Source organism: Carassius gibelio, chromosome A17, assembly GCF_023724105.1.
Source record: "Carassius gibelio isolate Cgi1373 ecotype wild population from Czech Republic chromosome A17, carGib1.2-hapl.c, whole genome shotgun sequence".
NCBI classification, from domain to species: domain Eukaryota; kingdom Metazoa; phylum Chordata; class Actinopteri; order Cypriniformes; family Cyprinidae; genus Carassius; species Carassius gibelio.
In genome coordinates this window covers 1,815,813-1,835,326 of record NC_068387.1, presented here as the reverse complement: position 1 = coordinate 1,835,326, position 19,514 = coordinate 1,815,813, and the positions used below count along the sequence as shown (strand labels likewise).

Below are 19,514 nucleotides of genomic sequence, written 5' to 3'. Positions count from 1 at the left end.
TGGCTAACTCATCAAGCTTTCACTTGAGATAGGTTATATATTAATTAATTAATTATTGCTCTGCAAAGGAGCACTTCATTCAGATTGTTTTTAACAGATAAAATATTTAACGTGTAGAATATGGGCCAAATACATGTAGCCTATAGTACTCTTTCTCATAACATATAGACTATACACTTCACGAAACGTGGATGCATAAACAGAATTTCTATTGCTTAGACCGCACGCCCATTTCCACGTTTCATAACTGCATACAGTCTTAAAAAATAAAGGTGTTTCAATAAGGTTCTTCAAGCGATGCTACAGAAGGACCATTTTTGGTTCCACAATGTTTGGTTCAAATGTTCTTTAAAGCACCATCTCTTTTACCTTTCTGTTGTCTAAAGAACCTTCTTTCTCCACAAAGAACCTTTTGTGGAACATAAATGTTCTTCAGATGTTAAAGGTTATTTATGGAACCATTTGGACAAAAAAGTTTTCATTTATTTATTTTCGTGAAGCACCTTTATTTTTAAGAGTATATTGTTTAACGTATCATCAGCATTGGGAATGCGTCACGTTTAAACAAAGCCTTGCACATTACTTCTAATCTGAATTAATGTATTGAAAAAGTTAAGTTCTGCATTCTGGATGGGACGCACACACACGCAGCCTACCCGAAGAATCCTGGACCAATGAAATCAACCCATCGCTCTCCGCGTAATCAGTTAGATTGACGTGCAGGACGCGTCAGATTGAGTCCAGTAAACTTCACCCTGCCGGATCAGACAGATCCCTCTTTGACTGGAGATGGTCACTCGTATCCCATTCTACCCTAGACAAGTTTGGCATGTAGAAGTTTTGCAGCCGGAATAAACAAAGAGGTTGTCGAAGTTTTTTAAACATCTTTAAAAATTACTGAACGCTGGAGCGTTCAGCCATTTGAAAGGAAACTGTTTTAAAGACACGCATCGCAAGAGCAAATGGGTGAGATCTCATTCACATCTGCATATTTATGTTGCAGAGAGATGCTTTATTTAAACCAGAAATAATCGTAATCTTGAGCTTCAGACTGAACTGTCAAATGTTTGCTTTGGTTATGAGTACTTAAATAATTCAAATAAGGTGCCTGCCATGCAACGACTGTCTTATTAGGTCAATAATATTAATTATCTCAGCTGACAAAGAACGCAATGTTCCTGGAAAAAAATCTTGGGTTTGCTTAAGTCACTAAACATGCACAAGATGTGCCATGCTGTTTCACATAGCACTTTTTCAATAGCATAAGTTGAATGCCTTTTGTTTCTTACAGAGCAAAACTACGGGGAGGTGAACCAGCTCGGGGGAGTTTTTGTCAATGGACGTCCTTTGCCCAATGCAATAAGATTACGAATCGTGGAGTTAGCCCAGCTTGGCATCCGACCCTGTGACATTAGCAGACAGCTTCGGGTCTCCCATGGCTGTGTGAGTAAAATCCTTACGAGATACAACGAAACTGGGTCCATTTTGCCAGGCGCAATCGGTGGCAGCAAACCACGAGTTACGACACCAAATGTAGTAAAAAACATAAGGGAGTACAAACAAGGAGACCCGGGAATTTTTGCATGGGAGATCCGGGACCGTCTTCTCGCGGACGGAGTATGTGACAAGTACAACGTTCCTTCGGTCAGCTCTATCAGCAGGATATTAAGGAACAAGATTGGAAACTTCTCCCAGCCTAACCAATATGAAAATGGCAAGCAAGCAGCTCCGCAGTCCAGCCTCTCGTACTACCCGTATTCATACCCCACTGCAATGTCTCCCTCCGGGACCAAAATGAGCAATCCTCCCGGTGTCCCTGTCACGGGTGGGCATTTAAGCATTTCCCGCGGTTGGCCTTCAGCGCACACGGTCAGCAATATACTGGGTATTCGGGCTTTCATGGATCCTGCAGGTGAGACTCGGTGTGCGACTATCGGTTTAGACAAATCTTAAGCACATCAAACGGTTACTTAGGCCCCAGCCTCAAGCTTGATTTGTGGTGCATACACAAAGCAAACGAGGCCTGTGCAATCACCTAATTTGTGGGTTATTATTACAGAGATTAAGTTTGAATATTGATACTTTAAGTTTAAAATTAAAATGTGAAATTTAGAAACCAGTTATTAAAATATTTTCACACAAATATGGCCTAAGAATAACCTAGTAGGCCTTCGATTAAAAAGTGGTAACCTGCAGTTGTTATAAATATTTAGCTACCCGCTTTTATAGCTAATGATAAAATAGATTTGAACATTTATGATGTATTTATGTTGACTGGATCATGTTAAATAGCATTTTAGACTAAAACATTTTATTAGATATTCAGATGAGCAAATTATATCGATTTAGATATTAAAAACATGTTTATTATTGGTACTACTGTGTGTCTATTCCTTAATTGTGAATTATAACGAATTAATTGTGATCACGCATTATATATATAGAAATCATTATCATATGAATTATATATAAAACGCGTTGTTGAAAATACTGTTTAAATACTGGTCACCTCGAATAATTGATAATACATAGCATTTTCGCTTAATACCTATTAATTTTAAATGTGCTGCACATTTGTGTCGAATGTATTTAAAAGAGAGTTTAAATCTATCAATTACGTTGACATTATTAATTCAGTAAATAATGCCTTATTATTCTCGGAGTAATTTTGATTTAGTTGGTTGCAAAACAATGCAAAAACAAAAAGTTAAATGCATTTAAATAATTTTCCCCCTCTAGCCTTTGCTAGCGCTGAAGGATACGCACCAAAAATGGAGGACTGGGGTAGTGTGAATAGAGCGACATTTACCTCTGCTCATGGAGTCAATGGAATAGACAAATCAGCTATTGATGCAGACATAAAATACCCTCAGGTATCAAAGCAATTATAAACTATTTTATTGTTTCAAATACAAGATCTGTTTAGAATTAATCTGCATGTCTTTGGATTTCATTTAGCAATTTGGTGTTATTTTGAAGTAAGTGTAATATAAATTAATAGCGTAGCCTACCCAAATATAATTCCTTTAATAGAGCTGCTTATACACTGTTTTACTAAAGATTATTTTGCAAGTATATTTATGTGCAATAGCCTATAAAATGGACATTGCAAAGTGTTACCCAATCATGCATTATTTGTATACGTTTTTATGGGGATTGATTTGTCTTTATTGTGCTTGTTTTTCTCCTGTTTCTTCAGCCTTCTTCGACTTTGTCTAGTTATGTCCCAGCATGCGCATACTCTCCCTCCAACCAGTATGGCGTGTACAGTGGTCCAGCAGGCAGTTATGTGAGCCCAGGGCATCACTGGCAGGCCCAGGGCACCAGCCTCTCCCACCCTGGCGGTGGCGTAGCGATGCACCCGAGTGACAACCATTCTTCTATGGGGTTCAAACATGCTGTGCAAGATGGTATGCAAATTAATACTTTGAAATCAGTTAAACTTCTTCTGTTGTCCATTACTGATGACATTTGAGTATCCTATAATTGCTTATAGAGCAATTTTTTCATGGGCATTTTGACTAACTTAAAACATTTATTGACAATACTAACCTTAGCCAGTTTTAAGATATATATACACCTCTTAAACGTCCTTGGCTATATTTGTAGTATTGTTCACTTTAATAGCTAGAAATAACTCCTGGTGAAATAAATAAATAAATAAAATTGGTTCCAACCTTCATATAGAACCCTAATAGGGTACAAGTGTTCTCAATAAAACCATTAGGCATGCACATAACATTTCTTAAAATAATGAGGTCGTGCGGTAAAATGCGTGTTTGGATGTGAGGAGAGTTACGACTTGTTTTCTCTCTAAATATGTTCTCCTGTCCTCCACAGGAGACAGAAAACCACCGAGTACCCTAAGCAAGCACCAGCACGAAGCCTTGAGCAATATGCACGGACTTTCTACCTCGTCCTCGTAACAACACAGATACATCAGTTTAGAAATGATCGCATTTCAAGAACGCAAACCGTAAGTTCATCGAATGCACATCTTTCGACGGTGTTGTCCTGTTCGAGTCCGTAGTCAGCGATACATTACATAGTCGTGTACATTAAATAAACCTCTATTTGAACAAAGTAATAAATTGTTAATGTAAATATAAATAAAGCTTTAGTTGTATATTTTTTGTATATTCACGTGTAAATATTCTAAATAAAGGTATTGCATAAAAAAAAAAAAAAACAACCTTTGAAGTCGATATTTTTATATATATACCTTATTGTCTTTTATGATAAGCTAACTTTAACTTCAAATTCTCGCAAATATACAGGCTATGGGAATTTCTATAACAAACTTTTCTTCACCCTGCTCATTCTGTATAGGGCTTTCAGTATGTGCTATAACAGCCATTATTATTATTATATTATTATTTTTATTATTTATTTATTTAATTTTTAGCTAGAGAGTGTTTCACGCAACATGCTCTGCAGTGAGTGATAAGGCCATTTTGCTGTTTTCTCATGTGCGCTACTGAGCGTAATGGTGCTTGTCCGCATTTGGCGCCTCCAGTGATGCTATCTGTATTGATGCTGGATCAGTGCCACACGGTGCAATATATATATATATATATATATATATATATATATATATATATATATATATATATATATATATATATATATATATATATATATATCCTCTTCGATTGGACGACGGGCTTACAGTCATTTTGCTTAAAGCATTTGTGATGACAGTTGATATATAGGTACAGATCTTCAAGTAATATGTATAAAACCCTTTGCATAGTATTCGACTTAATTATTCTTTTTGCTGGTACTACTGCGTTTTATAGGCTACTAGTTATTTTTAATGTTTTATTTTTTTAATTTTTAACTATTGTGATGGCTTAAGGATCTGGGTTACATTTTTCAAAAGAATCATAAGCCTTAGAAGTAGTAGAAACAATAACATTACATTACATCACGGGACAGCAGAAAACACCTAAACTATGAACGGTAGGCCTATTTGAAATACAACAAAGTAAACATTGTGGATTTAATATCATAACATTTTATTTTATACGTTTACTTTTTGTTAAAATATTATTGGGTTAGCCTTTTTAAAATAGTTTCGAAGAAATGCATTAAACACGTTATAAAATGAAATAATAGATGAACGAATAACTAAATAAAGCAACGTACCTTATTTATACGAAGTTGGTTTAAACAAACGGTGATAACAATATGTGCACTTTTGGGCGAACTATCCTTTTAACTGTGGTTATTTAAATACAAATTTTCATGTTTCACGCATGAAGCTGAAACAGAGATCGTCAGTAGGAAATATGTACCCTGCCGAGAAGAAAAAAAATATTTTGCGTGCATGGCTTCTGATGCGATTACTCTACAGTATGTGTGGTGAACAGATCTCTTAGAATGGATGGAGATTAGCATGATTCCGCCTTATTTTCATGGAATTAATCATCTGCTTTTAACAAACGGTGCCTAAATGAAATAAGGTTAATGGGAGCAGACGTATTACTTCGTTTTATAGTCATTACATTTTTCTTCTTCTCTCTCTTCCTCCTCCTCTCTGGCACCCAAAGGCCTCTCGCCCGTGTTATGCTGTGCCCATCAATGTGGGTCAGTAAAGAGCATCTCTTAACTGGTGAACACTGCAATTAACTAACAATAAAAACGTGAACACGGAAAACGGAGAATACTCCCGGTTAATAACATTATCACAAATATAATGACTTTATAAAATAAATGCACGAAGGAAAGAGCTTAGCTTAGCCAAAACAGTCTTATCAAGGATTTCAGCATGCAATGCAAATATTTAAATTTGATGTATAATGGCGTGGGATCGTTGTTCTACAGGGATCATACTCACGCAAGCTTCTAAAATGTTGTTTTTCTAGTTCTAGTTCTAGTTCTAGTAGGCTGTGTAAAAAAAAAAAAAAAAAAAAAAAAACCAAATAAAAAAAGCCATCCCAATTGTTATCTGATTGATGATAAATGTAAAAAAATGGTGTCACTGATGGATGTTTTTCAGTCCATTTAATTTTGCTAAAAAGTGATGTTTTTCACGGCCAAATCAACAGTTACAAATGTAGTTCTTGTTTTATTATGTTAATTTCTGGGTTTTCTATAGCAATAATGTACTAGAGAATCTGACTGATGATTTTACGAAAGATGTTTGTTACACGTCCCTGAAACCCTCTAGCTCTCTAATGAATGCATTACTGTACCTGCCGTATATACACTTTAATATTTAAATGACACCGTAAACTTAAAACTCTTACAGAGCAGCCCCTAAACATAGCCTAACTCGTATGGGAATAAGAAAGAATTGCAGGGTTTTTTTCCAGTTCAGTTTTTCAGTTCTTCAACGGACCTCAAATAAGAATATGATTTTTTTTAACCAATTTATATATTTATATGCTTTGGTTATTACAATAATTGTCATAATTGTTTCATTCAATTATTACTTTTCTCAAAGAAAAAAAAGAAAAAAAAAAGAAAAACTGAAATAAACTAATAGAAACCCCAGTTGTTTCATATGCAGAGACTGGAGGAGAAGATGCAAAATCCATTTTCAAAAAGGTAAACTTTAAGACAGCAGCTTTTGGTTGAGGTCAGATTTAATGATGTAATGCAAAACCTCTGCAAGATTGACTTCCTCACATTAAATTATTTGTACTTCCTTAAACATAAAGGCACTTTGACACTGAACAGCTTAAACCTTCTATAACTGTAGTCTGATACCTCCTTTCATTGGATGCACTTGTCTGCAAATTAAAGGGTCACGACAACAATCACAGAGATTTTTGTGCTTACAGTTGAGATAGTGATGCTGCTGTAAATGTTGAGAATTGTCATCTGTTTGTCAGTATTGTTGTTTTAGCAATGGCCAGGCCATGAGTTTTCCTTGAGTGCAATGTCAGCTTTGGATAAAACTATCTGCCAAATACATAAATGTTGTTGTTACATTGGTGCTGTTAAAACCCAGTAATAGTGTTACAGTTTTTAAACTTAAGTTACACTTACATGTTTTATTTTTATTTTTATTTAATTTATTTATTTATTTATTTATTTATATATTTTTTGTTTGCTTGCTTGCATATTACCAGATAATTTCATTTAATAACAAACAACATACAAAAGACTAACTGCTTGTAAATCTAAATGTAAACAAAACTGGTACAGTATATCATGACCATGCTATTATAATTTATTTAACATATACTGAAAGCCACCTTAAAGTTGTGGCCTATTGGTTAGAGAGTATGACTCCTAACCCTAAGGCTGGGGTTTGAGTCTCGGGCTGGCAATAGCACGACTGATGTGCACTTGAGCAAGGCACAGAATCCCTGGGTGCCGCAGCATAAATGGCTGCCCACTGCTATGGTTGTGTGTTCACGGTGTGTGTGTGCACTTTGGATGGGATAAATGCAGAGCATGTATCCTGAGTATTGGTCATCATACTTGGCTGTATGTGACGTCACTTTCACTTAATAACACAGGTGATAAAATGATGAATCCAAGTGCATCAAAAGTGTCTCAGGTTACGAATGTAACCATGGTTCCCTGAGTAGGGAACGAAACACTGCGTCCTCTAGGGGGTGCTATGGGGAACACCTCATCGTGACCTTTGTCGGAAGCATACATTGAAAAAACACCAACTTGTTGGCCAGCTACAACCTCTTACGTCACTACCAGGGTTCTAAATTAACTTTTTTGATCACCAGCCAATGTGGCTGGTAACTTTCTAAAGTTACCAGCCAATCAGAATTTCCACTAGCCATTTTTTTTCCGGTAAAAATAACAAATGATGAGTGCCACTGAATGAATTTGATCATTTTATTAACATTGTTGGCATGAAAAACACATATAAAGTACAATGCATACAACAAAATATACACTGACTCAAATTTAAAATGATTAGTTCCCACCACGAAATTGCTTGTTTGGTTTTTTTTTCTTTCGCGTAACTTACATGCAGCAATCCTGACAAAGCATTACGACATTCTTGTGATCAAACACAAGCCATTCATGACCCGTCAGCCATTTTGCATTACATTTTATTTTCTTTGTTTCTCCTTTTGATATCCTACGGGGCCACGTATACCTGTAGGAGAAAAAAAATAAATCCGTGGCGACGGTTTTGCAATCCGTCCCCTCAGTTTATAAACCGTACTCACGAATTCATAAACTGTTCCCTCGGTTTAACAAATCGTGCCCACGAATTTCCAGTCCATACGCTCAGATTTTGTAAAACATACCCTTGGTTTTTTAATCCGTACCCACAAATTCATAATCCGTGTGCACGCTTTCGCAATCCTTTCCCACGGATCTGTAAACCGTACTCACGGATTCATGCAGCAAGCTCCTGTTAACATTTTTATAGTTAACAGTTTTATTGAATATTATTATGTGGAATAGGTTTAATAATAATAAAGGAATAATCTTATAATAGCACTTGATTATTATTGTACAATAAACCTGGCATTGTGACTAACTCTGGAGTAATTTTTTCCTCGGTTGTTTTGGATAAAAGATTCTTATGCATAACCTGTATAATAATATATAATAATGATAAAAATAAAAATAAAGTTATTTTTATAATTTTAATTTGTAGGCTAAATAAATGAGTACAAGAAAAAAAATTCATGGATTGCTTTATTTTTAAATAAGCTTTGACAGCTTTTAACAGGAAATGCTTGTGTACAATTATTTCTTAACATGCATGAAGACTTATTTTTGTGATTTTATTATACTAAGCTCCATCCACCCCACCCCACCCCACCTGCCGGAGTTAGATGCATGTTTCATTGTTAATGTTATTATTAAATAATGAGGCCAAAAATAACATTGCATTCAGTTAGAGAGAAAAGTAATGAAAACATAACCGGCATATTATTTGTTTTGTGTTGCTTTTTACCCTTATTTTCTTCTTCTTTTTAGCGTTTATTTTTTTGGCCATAAAACACAGGTGGCTGTGTCTTATCCTATTGGTGATTAATGTAAAATAAACGCTCAAAGACTCATTGAATACTATGAAAAATAATGTTTAATAAACAGAAATGAATCTGCTGGTGGGGGCGGAGCTACAAATGCGTGTCAGTTTACAAATCCGAGGGAACGGATTGCGAAAGCGTGCGCACCGATTATGAATTCGTGGGTACGGATTCTAAAACCGAGGGTACGGTTTACAAAATCTGAGCGCACGGATTGGGAATTCGTGGGAACGGTTTGTTAATCCGTGGGTACGATTTGTTAAACCGAGGGAACAGTTTATGAATTCGTGAGCACGGTTTATAAACTGAGGGGACGGATTGATTTGATTTGACGGGTGATGTGCGGGGCTCCGTAATATCCTCATCCCCTGCCTCATTCCTATTTTCGCCCCCAGAAATCTGTCCCAACCACCACTGCATTTAGTTTAATCTTAATTTTTTTTCTTTAATAGCTAACTCCGTACTTTTTCAGTCTATGCTCCATGCTCTGGCTCCATTCGTTCTTCTTCCTTGTGTTTTCTGATGGATGCTCTATTCCTTTCCATGTTTTTTCAAGATGGTTTCACTGCAAACTGCATGCAGCCAATGGGCATACGAAACGTCATCACATACACGTAGCATTACAGCACAGTGTTCATGGGAAATGTAGGAAGTGCTGCCAGGGGGATAAATGACAGAGAACAGAGCCTCATGTTATGCATCACCAGCAAAACTGGCTAGTAAGTTTTAATTAACACCCGCCAAAATGAATTTTAACCCGCATTTGGCGGGTTGGGGGTGTTAATTTAGAACCCTGGTCACTACTGGTGCAACTAGAAACAGGCACTGGGAAAACATGCCATTCCCTTCTTCGTCGGAAGCTTGCGTCAGAAGCATGGCAGGAGGCTAAAGGATCCAGTTCCCTACTCAGGGAACCATGGCTACCTTTGTAACCTGAGACGTTCACTTTCAAGGGAACTTCAACTGCGTCCTCTAAGGGGTGCTATGGGGAACAGTATACCCACGCCACCATGCTGTGGGGAGTGCAGGCCAGAATCATGGCGAGCACTAAGTACCAACTCTACCATTTCCATGGGAGTTGCCCCTGGGACGTTTAGACAGCTGTCTGTGAAAGTACTCCTTACGGCCACATACCCAACTTAATTGTTAGGGCCTCTGGCCAGGGTACACCTGAAGGCTTGGAATCAGGAAAGATTCCTTTGAAAGGATACGGCTAAGAACCTAGAATTTTCTACCAAGTCTTGCCTGTCACACAGGGGCTACTGCTAGCTTACACATAAGCTTGCTGAAAGAGCTGTCTCAACAGTTCCTGTAACACCTTGTTTAGATAGGTATCCAAGGATACATAGGTGGAGTGGCTATTACCAACTCAAGAAAGGGCACGAAGCAACCGCGCGAAGCCTTCACCATATAGGATTTTAGAAATAATGCAGAATACTAGCGTGCAAACTTACCACAGTGTGGATTTCAGAAAGTGTGCAAAGACTTCACATGCACACTTCATATGCGTGGATTTTTTTCAAATACTGTTCTAAGGAGGGGCTCTCATGGCACTCTGATAGAGCAGCTCATAGATGGAATGTTGCATCTCAAAACAGTATGATTGAGAGTCATCTCTCGATCTATGGAAACAATACTGGAGTACTCTGGGGGAAAAAAACAGATAACTCAGTCTCATATGAGAGGAGAACTCCGAGGTTAGAGTAGCGCGCTCATAGGCAACCCTTTTTGAAAAAAGGGGAGCGCTGCTAAACTACCATGAGAATCACCCAAATAGCCCCTCATGTTGAGGGAAGTGATGCTTGAAGTGTCTAAATAAATACACACTGGCTGAATGAAGCCCAAGGAACCAAGGTCTAATCATCTCAAGAAAGGGAACGAGGCAGAGCGCATAACCCGTATCGTACAGGAATTCAGAAAGCGTGCAGAGTCTTACATGCACACTAAGCACATGGATTTTAGAAAGTGTGCAAAGTGTTCACGTGCACACTGACCACCATATGGTTTTGAGAAAGTACACAAAGCTTAGCGTGTGTATCTAAAGGTGCCTAAGCATCACAGAGGCGCTGAATCACACGGGAGAGGCAAGCTCAATTTTACAAACCTCAGGCGAGGGGAGCATCACCTGAGGCAGCATATGCAAGAAGACTCCTGTAACTGCCTCCTCCACTTCCCGCTAGATGCAAAAGCACCACTAAGCAGCCAGGAGACCCCTTAGGGTGACCTGGCCGGACATCCATTAAATTCCCTGCAGTGTTGTGCCAGGCCTGATGCTTGAAGCACCACCATTGTGTGTAACAAAGCCACAGCCTGACTTGCTGCTGCATATGCCTTGCCATCCAAGCCAGATGAATTTCTGAAGGGGCTTAGATGGCAAGGAGGGAGCTTAAGAGAGGATGTCTCCCCCGCAGAAAGATTTTTTTTTAGCTCTTTCTACAGGGGGCATCCCCTCATAGCTGCTTCCGCACATAACCTCAATGTCGGCAGATTTACTCTAATGCCAAAACCAAGGGATGCGAGAAGAAAACGGCCTTTTTCATTTCTTTTTGATATCTGTATGGAGATCATGCAGAAATGGAAGGCTCACCTGAGCTGGAGGGCTATGGTGAGAAAGGGGTTTCTTTATTTTATTTTATTTTTTTTAATGGCCTTACATCGTCATCTTGTTAGCGCATTTGCATGGCAAGTCCAGCTTTGCCGTGGTGCGATCCATAACGTCTAACAGCTCTACATACGTAGGACAAGAGAATTGACAAGGCTCAGCCTCAGCTTCTTCACCATCCTCAAATATCCCCTAATATCCCCAGCAGACCACTGTCCTCAGTATCAGATAGTGTTAAAGATATAACATCATCCTCCCGAGGCTCTCTCTTGTCCGCCGCCATTACGAACGCGAAAGGGAAAATCCCTCTTTAAAACATTAAAACAGATCCACCTGTATTCTCACAAGCTCATTCTCCTCCGTGCCTTAGCAGCGATAGGTCCTGATCTGTGGGAAGCAGACGACTGTATTTTTTTTTCTTTTTTCCTGGAAGAGAGACGAACGAAAGGGGAGCTTTTTCCCTGAAAAAAATAAATAAAATACTTATAATGCACACCGATTGCCTCCTCAAAAATATTGCGTGCATCAGTGGCGGCTCCAGACAATTGGGGGGGCAATGGGGGGTCCTGAAAACCAACAAAAAATACAGTAGGCACGGCTAATAACTGCATATTACTGCATCATAAATACATTTTGGTGCAAAAATTATGACTTTATTCAGCATTGTCTTCTCTTCAGTGTCAGTTGTGTGAGATTTCAAAACACTGAAGTGTAGTGATATCCGGTACATGAACGAATCATTCGATGTAACCGGATTTTCTTGAACCAGTTCACAAAATCGAACTGAATTGTTTGAAATGGTTTGCGTCTCCAATAAGCATTAATCCACAAATGACTTAAGCGGTTAACTTTTTTAACGTGGCTGACACTCCCTCTGAACAGTGCTGTGCAGAGACCTTTGGATGGGCAGGTGCTCAAAGTATAAAAGGGGCTCATGGAACAAGGCTTTAAATGGCGCTGTTCAAAATATCAATACAGCAATATATTGTGATGCATTCCTTGCTGATTCGCGTATCGATATGGATGGTTATGTATTGATACAGCAGCAAATGCTTTGATGCAGTTTTGAAAAAGAAACAATAGAGAAGACAATTTTAAGTTTAAAATAATAATAGCTCTGGGATTAGAAACTGAAATGTCTTAAATTGTCCCAACCTGATGGCTTTTTCTTCTCTGTTCTACAGAATAATTAAGAACATTGGTTATAGTAAAAACTATAGAAAACCTCTACATTTTCCTTTTTCTCACCAGCCTCTGTCTCCTGGCTTGCTGTTCCCTGCTCTCTTTCTGTCACTTGTGCCTCTACATTTCCCTCTTTTTCTTCCTCTATCTACATCTGCTCATTTGATCTATTACTTTCCACTCTCTGTCCATCTAGGAACAAGGCTCAATTTACTATTTCAGCATTAATCTATTATTTTAACCATCACTACTACTCTTGCACCTAATCAAAAAGGTCACCTTAAATATTGATGCAAAACATTAAAAAACTGAAACACTGGAATATAGTGATTAATATTATTATTACTGTTGTAGTTGTTATTGCCTAAAATCGAACACCTTTGCAATGTAAACAAATGACAGGCTACATGTGTTATTCATATCCTTCACACTGCACTTTGATGCCAGGTATATTATGCATTTTTTATTGACATTGATATTTTTACATTTATTTCCAGAGAGATATTATTGCGTTTACAGGCTAAAGTGGTCTTGTTGTTGTAAACACTGTTGCTATTGTAGAAAAAATATATATTTGCATCACATTTAAAATATAATTATATAATTAATTTCTGAATTGTTTTTATTTTTATAATGATAATTCAGAGAATAAGAAAATCTGAATAAGACTTACCAGTGTTGTGATAATTACTTTTTAAGGCACTCAAGGTGTTAAAAAATAAATAAGTACTGTAATATAATAAAAGTTTAGTCAAATAACATAAAAAAAGACCAGACCCTTCTATGCCTGTGAAACTTTTCTCCATCAAACAGCACGCTAGCGTTACTTCTACACTACAGCTACACACAGCAACATATCTGCATGTTCTCACATCACATCATTCTTGTAAAATAATAATACCTAAATAAACATCAAAGTCACTTTCACTCGCTGAGAATGAAACACCACTTACCAGCTGCCACGGTGTGTTGAAAATATCCTTTAGCAATTTAAAAATGCGCGTGCGGCGTGATGAATCGTCACCATAAAAGTCATCAGGTTGGTGATTTTATTTACTGCTAAATTATTATTAATAAATTGTACTAATATTATGATTGGGCGTGGGCAGGCATTCATAAAAGGGTATGTTATTACAAAAAAAAATCGAGGAAATTTTGCTTTGACAAAAGGGCACTTAAGGGGCAAAGGAGCAGGTGCTCAAGTGAACCAGTTCTTTCGGACAATTCGATCAAATAAACCAGTTGAAAAAAAAAAAAACGGTTCACCGGTTCTTTTGCGCTTGATGTAACGTCATTAGCGATGCCTGCCCTTCATTCAAGCCTTCAGATTACCCGCGCTTATAACATAAACACAGAATCAGTTCAGAATCAATCACCAAAAGAATCAGTTCAGTTTAGACGAGCTGTGTGTCGGTCTGCTTCACACTGAATCACACATGCGCAGTATCATCAGCTCCTCGGTTCTCGAATCAGACGCATCTGACAGAAACGGTTCTCGATTCAGTGTACGAATAAATGTCGAAATAATTATTATTTATAATTGTTCTGCGTAGTTTGAAGATAATTTTTTTTTTTATCTTTATCCCAGATATATATATTTCTTAATCAGGAAGAGGATGGGGGGTCAAATGGGGGGTCAGAGCGTTTTTTTGCAGGGTCTTGAGACCCCCCAAGACCCCCCTTGGCGCCGCCGGTGGCGTGCAAGCTCTTCAACCAAACAAATGACGCAAAGATCGAGTGTGTCATCGGGTGTCAAATAATGCCGACACGGATGCACACAATGTCTTTTTTCAATGTATGCGTCAGACACGGGTCATGACGAGGTGTTCCCCATAGCGCCCCCTAGAGGACGCAGTTCGAAGTTCCCTTTAAAGGGAAACACATTTCCACAGGCTCCAGTAAATTCCTCTGGTATTTTAAGGTAATCATGGGAATGCACTTTTTTTTTTTTTTTTACTTTCAAAAACTGTACTTATAACAGATAACAATTAATTGTCACATTCTGTTAAAATTATCTCCAGGGTATATCACGTAATAATGGCATAAATGACAATGAACTTTAGCTAAATAAAATCTTACCTAAAAATGCTATTGAATACACTTATCAAATTTAAGATCCAAGTCATGCAATGAAGATCTAAAATAAAATAATAAATGATAAATAAAAATAAATATGTTACAAAACACTAATATGCACTGTAAATAAAATAAAAACTGAAGAATGTTATTCTTCTAAAGGCATTCAACAAGCTTAAACAGATATTCACAGAGGTGAAACAAATCTTATCTGTTAAGCAAAACAATAATGAGAGGTATGCCTTTACTGAGGCAGATCAGTACTCTTATCCTGAAGTGATTTGTCATGGTTTCCATTGTCTAAAATAAAGATAGGACTGGCTCTGTAGAAACAAGTGCTCTTCTTATGGTCCTTACTAGCCAGTGGAAGTGATGAATTGACTTCATGTTACAGTTATTTAATGTCAATGTCAATCTGTCTGCATCAGCGCTTCTGCATTTTAATTCTGCACTTTCTGAAATCAAAGATTAGTTAATGTATGTAATCGTGTCAGTTTTCTAAAAAGCATCAAACAGGAACAAAATAGTAAGTCATAGCCTAAATGCTGCTTGTTGTCATGTGCAACTTGTAGGCTAATATGTCTGCTGCACTGCTTTATATAACAAATGATTCTCTACTAGGTTAATTCGTTGAAACCACTCACCACATCAACCAGTCACTTTGAAAGTGGAGACACAGATGGGACAATGACATTCATCTTCTCTAATTAAAACATAACATGTCCTTATCCTGTAAGACTTCTCCCTCCCCACGCACATGATTCTTGGATGAATTATTTGCTTTTGGAGTCAAAGGCTTTGCAGCATTATATGTGCAAAACACATTGTTTTTCTTTGATCTTAGTACCTAGATACCTAAATGATGATTGTTTTCAAATAACTACAGCAGCAAGAAAGCTACATTGTCTCTTACTATTCTGCACTGCATTTGAGTGATAGTTCGTCCAAAAACGCATATTCTTTTGTCATTTACTCACCCTCAAGTTGTTGAGTTACACAGGGAAGCTAAACAACTCTCACATTTGATAAAGATATTTTGAAGAATGTGGATAAACAAACAGTTTGTGGTAGCCATGGAAGTCAATGGCTACCAGCCACCTTTTGGTCATGCACAATCTTTCAAATATTTTCTTTTGGAACAACTTGAGGATGCAAAAATGATGACAGTTTGTGCAGGTTTGGGCGAACTATGCCTTTTAACTGTGGTTATGCAAATACTGTTCCTACAAATTGTAATGTTTCACGCATTTAGCTGACACAGAGACCTTTAGTAGAAAATATGTGCCCTGCCAAGTAAAAAAAAAAATATTTTGCGTCCATGGCTTCTGATGCGATGACTCTATACAGTATGTGTGGTGAACAGGTCTCTGGAAATGGATGGAGATGAGCATGATTCCGCCTAATTTTCAGGGACTAGAAAATTAATCATCTGCTAAGATGCCCATCTATGATTTATTTAAAGAACTGAAATATGTTATGTGTGCTTCCTGCCATCTCATATATTTCTGCAATTACCATCATGCTGTGTGGCAAAGGATCAAACTGTCTCTGAACTAATTTTTGGCACCAGTTCTTATGAGGTGAAAACAAGATGAGGACTTATGCCTGTATGTCTTTTGTTTGCGGTTAGCCACTGTTCTGTCTTGGTTTTGTGTCTGGTTTATTATTATTTTTTTATTATTATTGTGTGTGTGTGTGTGTGTGTGATTGTGTGTGTGTTATGCAAATGTAGGTCAGTTAGATAATGTTAATAAAGCAGAACATCGACCTCTGTTGCAAATTTTATAACTGGGCCAGGAGAAAATATTGTGCCAGTAAAAGTTGAAAAATCAAGATTTAAAAAAAAAAGAAAAGTTTCTCCAAAGAACTTTTCAAGGAACTTCTTAAAAGAACCATCTTTTTTTTTTTTTCTAGAATGTGAAGAACATTTTTAGAACCTGACGAACCCTTTTCTAGTATAAAAAACCTTTTGTCAGATGGAATAGTATCATTAATGTTTAAGGGTCTTCATTGAATCATCAATGGCAATCATTATTTTTAGAAGCCTACAAGCTTTGTCCTGAGGTCAATGCAAATTTTAGAGAAAAATAAAACAGTTTTGCTTAAATTTGGTCACCTAAATATAAAATTTACATCAGAGGCACTCAATATGTAAAAATGCATGAACTGAATATAGACGAAAATGTTTTTCAACTGGTGCGTCTGGTTATGTGAGAGACACTGAGACAATGCTTACTGCAATGGTGCATAACTCAGCGCTATAGTGACGACAGATAAAGTAGGTAAGCTAGCAAGAGATTAATGTGTGATATAAATACAAGACGTGCACACAGACAAATGAATTTTTTTTTTTTTTTTTCTGTGCTAGTGGGGAGGCAGTGTCTGACTTAAGTGAAGCATGCGAAAAGGTTTCCAACGGGACCAGACAAGCAGCCATGAAACACTACGTACACAATGGAGCTTGGAATGAACACTGCCACCATCCTGTCTGCAACAGACAATAACAAAGGATGGGACATATTAATCATTTTTTGACAGCATGCCACTCCTATAAACCTTTACCTGATTTCCCCAGAAATCTTGATCATCACTTTCTCACATACATATCTCGATTAACTACAACTTGGTGTCCATGCAGTGCTCCAAGTAAAAAAACAAAAAACAAAAAAATAAATAAATAAATAAATAAAGGAAAAGAAAGAAAAGTAATAGTGAAAGTATTGTACTTTCTATGGACTACCCTATGATATCTGTGTAAAAAACAAAAAGAATATGTAGATATTTATGGAAAAAGTTTGGTGAATGTTTTTGTACAGGCAATAAAGTTGCATAATGTCATAACTGTGGTTTTTATTGTAGTGATTTTAATGTGGTTTTTAGTTGTTTTTGGGTAGCTCATTTGAGTGGTGAAAGGGCAGAAACAGAAATACAATATTCATTGTAAATATTCTCTAAACACTTTTTAGTCAAATACTTGGTGAAATACTATATTATTTGCCATTTTTATAATGGGTGTTTCTGAGCAAATTATTATATTATTATTTTATTTAGTTTTATTTATGTTCATTGTAGTTTCCCATCATCTATAGCATATTTCATCTAACTTCAGTTTGATTCATTAGGCTATGCATGCAGATGCATGCTGTTCACTTAGCTGTGAAAAAAAGTGATATGAGAAATTTAAAACTAGTATGTTTTCCAGTGTGATTTCATATTGTGACCCCACCCCAAATTATGGCACTGTTGTGGTTTTGATGCATTGCATCGCTCACTTGCAATGTAGACATAGTTTTTTTCACAGATGAGTACAGCCCCTAGCAGTTCCACACATGGTTCCACGAGTCTTTGAAGAGCACGAAACGTGGCCAGCCATGGAGAAGCGGTCATGTCCTCTTATTAGTGCAGCTACTCCAGTTCAATCTCCATCTCAATATTTCCACTCCGCTTAAGCCTGTAGACTGACTAATTCAGTTGAATGTTATCAGAGAGACAAGTTCAAATAGAAAAGATAATCTTACACCTCATGCGGAGTGCAGTATGCTAGATGCAGATCATAAGAGGAGTTCTTTATCAATTTTGACAGGCCTGTAAAATACAGGGGGTGTGAGTGTTACGACCACAAAGGATCACAACAAACAAGGAGAAGACGAAATACATTCATTGCCAAAACCTCTCCATTTATTTTACAATCATGCCATTAACCAACATTAAGACAAAGTGCTAGAACTGCCAGTCTGCCACCAATTCCAGTCTTCCCCTGCCACCAACAGGAAGCAGTCTTTATAGGGAGCAAACACTCAGAAACCGGTGCCTCCAATTACACCACAATCAACTTCCACCTGCAAGCAATCAAAACACAAACACACACAAGGCAGAAAAATGCCACTGGGCGTCACAGTGAGTATAAGACACGGGGTGACACTTTACAGTAAGGTTTCATTTGTTTACTTTATTTAATGCCTTAATTAACATAAACTAATAATGATCAATACATATTGTTAGTCCATGTCAGCTCAGATCCATGAAATAACCTTAATAGATATAACTTCTGATTTTAATAATGCAGTTATAATCTATAATAATGTAGTTACCAATGTAGTTAACTAATGCTAACAAATTGAACCTTAATGTTAAGTGGTACCAGAAATGGTTTCATAATGTCTGCTGGTGATGTCATAATGGAATTATTATTATTATTATTATTATTTTTGTTGATATGTAAGACTTACATACCAGATCCTCAATAATATGAACTAACCTACTCTATTAAAAATACAATAATAATAACAAAATAAAATAATAATAATAATAATAATAATAATAATAATAAATCTAATCAGTCAAAATGTTAAGGAGATATTTCTAAATGATCACTGAAAATGTGATTAGGTTGATTTAGCTAAATAAAATATAAGTTTTTGACAACTAAAACCAATAAAGGTTTAGGTTATCTGACTTATTTACCAGAAATGTGGTAAAGAACATACACTTATTTCTTTTTTTCTTTTTTTCTTTTTTACTATTTTTTTACGTTTTTAATAAAGCAAAGGTTATTGTAATACGTTTTACCAGAAAATACTGTTTCAGTTTTTAATTCAGTGCATGTGTTACTTGCTGTCTCTTTTAAATTTGTGACAAATCCTTAATGAAAATTGTACATTGTCCGGTAACTTTATATTTCGATAATA

At 36.8% G+C, this 19,514-nt stretch overlaps 1 protein-coding gene across 2 annotated transcripts; it reads left to right on the top strand.

Moving 5' to 3' along the window:
• Positions 1-799: 799 nt before the first annotated feature.
• Positions 800-17,850, top strand: LOC128031488 (paired box protein Pax-1-like). 2 transcript variants are annotated; one of them, XM_052619785.1, is made up of 6 exons: positions 800-966; positions 1,292-1,912; positions 2,740-2,873; positions 3,200-3,410; positions 3,841-3,976; positions 17,195-17,850. In XM_052619785.1, exons 1-5 carry the CDS (start codon positions 963-965, stop codon positions 3,924-3,926), a joined length of 1,056 nt encoding a protein of 351 aa, XP_052475745.1. In that variant the 5' UTR covers positions 800-962; the 3' UTR covers positions 3,927-3,976; positions 17,195-17,850. The 2 variants fall into 2 exon arrangements, with proteins under 2 accessions (XP_052475745.1, XP_052475746.1); XM_052619786.1 differs by lacking the exon at positions 3,841-3,976.
• Positions 17,851-19,514: the final 1,664 nt, after the last annotated feature.